This window comes from Elephantulus edwardii, unplaced genomic scaffold, assembly GCF_000299155.1.
Source record: "Elephantulus edwardii isolate Elephantulus edwardi_28Jun2011 unplaced genomic scaffold, EleEdw1.0 scaffold00027, whole genome shotgun sequence".
In the NCBI taxonomy this organism is placed as follows: Eukaryota; Metazoa; Chordata; class Mammalia; order Macroscelidea; family Macroscelididae; genus Elephantulus; species Elephantulus edwardii.
Window position 1 is genome coordinate 535974 of NW_006399777.1, and position 8220 is coordinate 544193.

General features: G+C 45.2%; 1 protein-coding gene across 1 annotated transcript in view; it reads left to right on the forward strand.

The window, feature by feature from the left end:
- CPNE4 (copine IV) overlaps nucleotides 1-8220 on the forward strand; it is a 355861-nt gene that overhangs the window by 290926 nt on the left and 56715 nt on the right. The window contains exon 9 of the mRNA XM_006883318.1: nucleotides 713-772. Coding sequence (XP_006883380.1) covers nucleotides 713-772 — 60 coding nt within the window. The remainder of the gene's footprint in view (nucleotides 1-712; nucleotides 773-8220) is intronic.

Genomic DNA, 8220 nt, shown 5'->3' on the forward strand with positions numbered 1-8220 from the left:
GGGTTCTCTCAATTCTATTCCATTGATCTGTGTGCCTGTTGAAGTACCAGTACCACACTGTCTTGACAGCATCTTTAAAAATCTAGCCTGCCATCATTTTGAATCCAGATTCCACTATTTCCTAGCTTTACATTCTTAGCCTAAGTTTCATCATCTGAAAAATGAATAAAGTAAGATTAATAAGTTTAGCCATCCTAAAGATATTTTAAGAATTAAGAAAGTTAACGGATGTTGAGTGCCTGGTATATAGTAAATGTTCAATAAATGTTCATTCTTGTTCTTCGTGACAGGAGAGTGGGTATATCTAACTCTCAGTAAAGGAATTGGGGTTGTGAAAGTTGCTTGTTCAGATGACATGCAGCCTTAGCAATATGACTAGACAGGAACTTTAGTAGAGGAAACCAAGACAGAAGCAAATGTCACATTTCTTCATTTCAAAGCTGTGGTGACCCTTGAGACGATGATTTTTAGTCTGTAGAGAGAGGTTGATCCAAGTCACACATGAATGCAGAGAGGGAAGAGGCGGGCCAGAGAAGACAGTGCATTTCTCACAGTCCCATCTGCCCAGGCAGAGCCTCCTGTGCTCTCCTTCAGTGACATAAAGTCAGCGGACCTCCTTCCCTCCCCTCCTCTCCCTCTGCCTCACCTGTAGTTCCATGCCCCCGGGGCATGCGTTACTAACCTGCTTTTCTTTTCCTTCTGTGTTGTGTAGATCCACAAGATGCACTCTTTCTTGGACTACATCATGGGTGGTTGCCAAATCCAGTTTACGGTAAGTTGTTTCCACTTTTGTTCTATTTCAAGGAAAAAGTATGGAGAGCAATACTGAGTCTAGGGCAAAACAAGGGGCAAGTCTATTAAAACTCTACTCAGCTTCATTTCATTCTAACCGCTTAAATATTATATAGCATCATGTTTGTTTCACAAGTGAATCTATGCTCTTGTTTTCTCCTGTGAATATGGTTTTCAATGACAAATCAGGAAAGCGATGCTGCTTGACCTTACGGAGCCTGGGGACCACTCTCAATGCTCCTCTTCCCTTCAGCAGCTTCACAGGAGACAGGAGGCATGGTGAAGGTTGTCAGACCCACCCCGGTCATAGGATGAGAAGGAAGAAAAGCTTGCTGGTACCTCCCAGTGAGCCAGGGCAAATGCCTCCAGCCTGTAGTCACATGACCAGAAACAAACATCAGTCATTGCCAAGGCAAACATGCACTAGTTCACCAGGTGAAGGATTGAAGAACCAGGTTGGAATCAAGGTTGAGAACTTGAACTGATGTCAACAGTTAGTAACTGATGAGTCTATGACATAATCTGTGAACACAAGCGATGTCCAAATGGGTAAAGAGCCCTGGAGGCAGAGTTACGTGTTAAGTGTTGGGCTCCTAACTGAAAGGCCAGTAGTTCAAATCTACCAGCTTATTCTCAGGAGAAAGATGGGCAATTTCCTTCAGTAAAGATTGACAGATTCCCAAGGGGAACTCGGTGGAAAGGGGGACTGACTCAACAGCTGTGGGTGTCAGTGTGCCTTTGGGTGAGTGGGGTGCATCCTGTCCGGGCACCCAGGTGAGCCATGTGTGTGTCAGAGATGATGTGTCCACTGCTGTGGTACAAGTTCCTTTCACTGGTTTAGTATTGAGAATGCTTTGGATGCATGTGACCTCCATGAAAGAATCCTCAGATGCCAAGACAAGCCAGCTAAAACCTATGACGGGGATGTGGACACTTTGTAGAGCACCGCACGTAGACGTTGTTCATCTCCCAGAAGGGACTATGAAGCCCAGCTCTGTTTCCCTCCCTAGATGGGCATAGGCATGTGAGGTGAACAAGGACAATTGGTTCCAATTCTGTCCAGGTTGGATCCCGAGAGAGGTGATGAGGGCGGTGTATTCCTGGGCCCACAGACTGTGGTGTTTCCAGGACTGAAAGTGGAGTTCCACAGGGGAAGAGGAAAGGCTTGTTTAAGAGGTCAGCCTCTCGCTAGCTAGTGGTGTGTCCTCAACTCTGACGGCACACCCTGCAGCGGCTTGTACTGTGAGAAAAGAGACCATTTCCCGTTAGCCTTACAGCCTGAGAATCCCCGGGCAGGGGAGAGTTATCTGAGTCCAAATCACTAGGTGGCAACAAGTTGTTTTTCTAGTCTCGTGGAGTTCTACCCTTGCCCTCAGGACGTGGTCTGTTTTCCCTAATACAGGAGTTAGTTGAGGATGGAGTTGGCCATCTCCTTGAGGCCGGTGTTTCTCCGGGATCACCTGTCCCTTCCATCTAGCTGCATGCCCAGTGTCCCCTGTAGGAGCACTACCTGGCTCAAGCTGGCCCCTGGGCTCCTGTCTGCATGGTTGTGTGCAGGTGGAAGCCAACGAGCTGGCCATGTCGTAAAGGAGAGCTGCCGGGAATGGATCCCAAGACGGTAGGCAAAGGAGGTTTCAGGAAGCTATTTATAGGTTTTCAAGGGAAACTATTGATTTGGTCCTGTTTTAGATTTTGTGGATCCCACACTCTTGAACATTCCACCTTCAGAGTCTTACTTTGCCCTTGAAGTGGAGGGATGGGGGAAGAGCCAGCCCCTACCAGCACCCCAAGAAATGCCAGTCTTTGGAAAAAGACATCAAAGTGGGAACGGTGGGGGGTCGGGGAAAGACAGGAAGATCCTCCGGAAGGTGGATTGGTGCGTGACTGGGGCCGGAAGGTGGATTGGTGCGTGACTGCGGCCATGGGCTCAAGCTTGGCCGAGAGTGAGGATGGCCCAGGATGGGACAAGGTTTCTGTCTGTTGTTCATAGAGTGACTGTGAGTCACAGCTGATTTAAAGGCACCTAGCAAAGAAAGAAACCAGCACCCCAGAAGGTCCCCAACTCCACATCGTGACTCACAGGTGCCTGCTGGACCACCTAATATACAGACCTGCCCCCTTTGCTTCCTCCCCTCCTTGCCCACCTGAGGGATTCTCAGTGCGCCGACTCCAGGCACAGCTTCTCAGCTCCGCCCCCTCCCAGTGCCCACTGATGGGACTATAGCAGGGGTTATGCAGAAGAGCAGAGAAGGGGACCAGGAGGAGGAGGGTGCAGAAATGAATGCTGGAGAGATGGGGGACAAGCCAACATCAGTGTCCAACACGAAGTCCTTCTCCTGCGGGGGTTCAGGCTGGAGAAGGGTTCGGAAGAAGGTTGCTAGGTATTATATTTGGGCTTTATAATTTAATGCTGTTTTCCTCCATAATGAAGTCCACTATTTCATCATTAACCTCTTAATGCTCAGTCAGTGTAGTGTAAATTATAAACTGCAATGCGAGCTGTTAATAAAAATTAACATGTCTCATTATGTTTACTATCTGTACAGTAAATGTGTTCAAGCCATCTGGCAACACAAAAAGAAAGTGGCAGTGAAGGAAAGAGGCTTCCTCACTTGGGGATGAGCAGAGGGGCGAGGAGGAAGGAGTGTTGTTTCAGTCCCTTCACCTCTGCTGGCTCCAAAGCAGAAGTTTCCATTGAAGTGTCATGTGATCCCTGTGGTCTGAGCAAACTCAGTCGTTTAACGTGGATGAGTTTCCTGTCTTCCCAGGAAAATGCTTTCCAGAGCGTGAAAGTGACACAAGGTTTCGCCGTTCTGCATTTCCTCTCTGGATCTCTTCTCACCCGTATCCTTCTCTCTCCGTGACCCAGGCGGCCAGTCTGCACTCTCCTGCTCATAACTTCTGGTTGGGCTTGGTCAATGGGACCCATCAATGCCCCCAAGTCAGCACCTGCCAGGCTAGAGGGAGCACTGTCTTTGGAGTCCTGCACTGCTAACCAGAAGAGGTTCAAATCCACCTACTGCTCTGAAGAAGAGGACAAACTGTCTCCTCTTGTTAAGATGTGTAGCCTTTGAAACCCAGTGGAGGGCTCGTATGAGTAGGAAATGGGACCCAATGGCAACGCGTCTGAGAAAAAGACTGCAGCTCTGCAGAGTACCCTCTCCTCACATACTCCTTTTACCATCCCCTAGGAATTACTCCCTCCCTGCCTCTTGTCAATTTCCCTTAGCTTTTGTGAGATGCCCCTCTATTAAGCTTTCCTCAATCATTACTCCTGGGCGATGGTTGGTTTCCTGGGCCGACCAGAGAAAGCCTTTGCATCTTTCATAGATGTTGGATACCTCTGGTCTAACCTTGAGAATTACAGCTGGAGCTGTGTTCTCTTCAGGTACCAGGATGAAGTATAGTTAGTGTTCGAGATCCTTTCATTGAATTGTAGTTAATTGTACTCTTTCACGGAAGGATGGTGGTTGTTGCTGTTAGCTGTCATAGAGTGGACTATGAATCAGAACAACCTTCTGAACAACAGATCGGAACCCTGTCCTCTGCTGCGCTGTTCTCATGGTCATTTCCAAGTCCAGGCCCACTGTTGTCATCACTGTGTCAGCCCATCTCCTTGAAGATACTCCTCTTGTTTGTTGACTTTCTACCTTGCCCAGTATGACATCCTTTTCCAAGAACTGACTCCACCTAAGAACATACCCAGAGGTAGTGCTACCAAGTTTCGCTGTCCATGCCTCCAAGGAGTACTGAGCTGCACTTCCTCCAACACAGATTGGTTGCTTTTGGTGGTCCGTGGTACAGTCAAAACTCCTGTCCAACACCACAACTCAGATTCCTGTGGTCTTATTCAGATATTTCCACATACATAAGAAGCAACTGAAAAGGCCACTGTCTAGACCAAGCATGCTCTCATTTTTAAACTGATACTGTTGCTCCTTGGCACTTAAGAGAAGTTCTTAATAGCAGATTTTCCAACATGTCTTTTGATTTCTTGACTGTTGCTACTGTGAATAGATTAAGTTTATAAAAACCAAGAAATTGGTAAAATAAACACAATATTAAGTTTTTACTTTTAAAACCCCTCTTATAAACATAAGTAGCATACATTTATGCCCTTGGTAGGGAGATCTGCTGGCCTAGTGGTAAGAAGGTGTGCTGCCAACCAGAAGGCATGAGATTTGCTTCTTGGGGAAAAGATGGGGAGTCTCCTTCTACGCAATTAAACTGCCTCTGAAAACCCACTGGAGGGTCAGTTATGGATTGGTTCCGATTAAACCTAAAACTCTAAAAAGAAACCTAAACGTCTAAAAGAAGAAACAAGAAGATATTACATCCCCTGCAGCTGTCTCAGTGACAGTAATAAGAGTCGAATCTCCAGAGACAGCAGCAGGAAGTGACATCGTAGAAAAAGCGTCCATAAGCTTTGAAGGAAGCCTAGGGGTGTGCTTTATGTACAGGACTGTGCTAGGCTGTTAACTGAGGGGTTAGTGGTTCAGATCCACCAACTATGCCAAGGAAGAAAGGTGCACTTCTCCTATAAATATGTAAAGACATAGGAACCTGACACAGGGTCACCAGGTGTCCTCAACAGTGGTAAACATGGTGACTTGGCTTTATGATAGGGTGAGGGACTGAAAGTAAGAAGTCTGGGGTGATGCAAGTGTTTGTGCCTGACAAAGAAAGCATGCTGGTCCCATTTGTGCAAATTGGCCGTTAGAGTTGTACTTTTGAGGGACAATATTATAAATGTTTGGTGTTGTTTTTTTTTTTACATGTTGGATGGTACATGTTCTTTTCTTTTTTTTTTTTTTTTACATGTTGGAGGTACTTTCAGGTATCTAGTAGAGAGAGTGCCTATATATATTGACCTCAAGGGAGAATTCCAGGGAAAGAGTGACAAAGAGAAGTCAGAGATGGAAAAAAGCAAGCGGTGTCTAAAATTTCCTGAGAGGAAAAGTTAAAAGATCCAGTCAAGAACCCCGTATACTAGAGGAGTCACAGTAGGAAGAATTTAAAAGAAAATAGTTGGCTTGTTTGATGCATAGAAGTCTTTTCTTGTAAAGAACCATTTCGACAGAATCATGTGGCAGAGACTGATGGTTTAGGACGTAAACAAGGATAAGAGAGTGAACAGTGAACACAGTGGGTAGAAAGTATTCATTCAGGGAGGTTTGCAGTGAAGGGAAGGCAAGAAGGAGAGGAGTGTGGCATTTTAAAGATTAAGTAAGAGGCATTTTAGGCCTCCTTTTCCAGGCAGTTTTAGCATCTGGCCAGAAAGAGAGGAGAAGACGCAGGGGGAGGTAAGATGCATGGTGCTAAAAGGGGCTGTAAGTCCAGGGTTTTCCTTCTTTTTTTGTCACCTGGATGACTTCAGAATCTTGATACATAACATACATGCTCTTTTTTTTTATTTTTTATTTTTTTTATTTTGTGTGCGTGTGCCGTCAAATCAGATCTGACTGGTACAGGAGGAGATTGCGCCTCCTTCTCCGGCAGAGCATCTGGTGGATTCGAACCGCGTTCCTCTGGGATTGCAGTGCAGCTTCTTGCCAAACATACATGCTCTTGCTAGAAAATGCATATACATAATTTTAAGATGTCAAGGATACCCCTAAAGGTAATCTCTGAACCTCTTGTAGCCCTTAAGTCATACCAACTCTAAAACAACTCTTATATCACAGTCTTGGAAGAGGGAGGTGGGGTGGGGGAATAGATCACAAGAAGAGAGATTTGATTCAATATGTTTGGCACGTGGATAGCAGCTAAAAATAAAATGAGATTACTAGAATTTCACACATCAAATACAGAATTATAGGCAGCACAGGAGAGACAGACACCATAAGGTACTTGGAAGGAAAATAGTGAAAGAATGAAAGGTTACCTTTAAAAGTTATTGCTTTCCAGAGGCACACAGACGAACACTGGTTATCAACCGAGACAATCTGCAAGCAACCTGAATGCCCAGCAATAAGCTAGTGGCCATGTGCGTAGCAGTGTCTCCTGTAAGTGGACCCTGATAAAGCCATTCCAAAGTATACGGACTGGGTCAAGGATGTGGATGGTTTTATGGCATAATGTTAAATGAAAGAAAAGAATATACAGGCAGACTGTCCTGTGATTACCAGTGAGACCAGAGGTAGAAAGGAGAAGAAAATAGATTGTGATTTATCAGGCTAGTGCAATCCTGAGTCTTCTCTCATCTTATATGACCACTTTTATTATTTGTAACTTTTTAAAATGTAAAAATTGTACTGCTTTCTCTCATCTCTGGTTCTACTGTCTACATCCTCATATGGTTATATAACACAGTATAATATGATCTGAATATAACTTCTCCCAGATGTGAACTTCAAGCCTAACACTATCACCTGTTACAGATTCTCTCTGGAAATCTTTTTCAACCATAACACATTAAGAGCACTGTATTCCCTTCCTTCCAAAACCCAACAATGATTTGAAGTGCTTATTGATAAAGTGTAAAACTATAGCCTTCACTATGGCTTGTACCTCAACATAAAGTAAGCAAAAATCTTTTCAGCTGGATCAAAAGTAGCCATTTTAATTGTACTTCCCAAACTCCTAACTTCTTACAAAATTCCACATTTCTATGAGCCTGGAGCCATCACATCAAGCCTCACTTCTGACACCACTGTAAAACCATATCTGGCCTTCACTGACTTCACAAAGGGGACTGTCCCTGCCTACGGCATCAATAACACAAACTCCCATGAGGTCACATATGTCCTCCACTCTCCCATACCTCTTTCTACTCATCTTTGTACCAATCTTACTGCTTTGCTGAGTCTAAAATACAATTCAATACCTCACAGACCACACAAAACCATGTTGAGGAAGTCAAAAGATTATAATCCTGTTTAGTAACAGAATGCAGTCAAGACAGCTCCTGTAATGTGTACACAGGCACCTCAGCCTTGAGCCTTGTGGGTTTAGGCCAATGTTCGCAAGTTCTCAGTCCTGCCAATATTGGCTCTCCCTGCCACCCAAGGTCCCATCTCATGTCAGGTCCCCAATCGGCCATAGATGTTGATGCCTTAGGTGTAGCTAGAGAAAGAAGGGCATCCTACATTTTCTTGCTACTGCTTTGATGGAGCTAGAAGACCTATCTACCTCTCACCATTGGCTTGCTCAATTCAGTGTGAGACTTGCCAGTCCCCTTGTGAAATGGTAAATAACCAATCCCTTTGGAGATAGGCTAGCACACCCCTTTTGCACATTCCCATCCATCTACATGGTGTTGTTGTTATGTGCCATCGAGTCACTTGCGACTCATAGCGACCATACGTACAACAGCCCTAAACTCTGTCCTGTGCCAATCGCACTGTCTTTGACACTCCCATCCTGATTATCCCAGTCACTGAATCAATACACTTCATAGAGGGCCTTCCCCTCTTGCGCTGTCCCTCC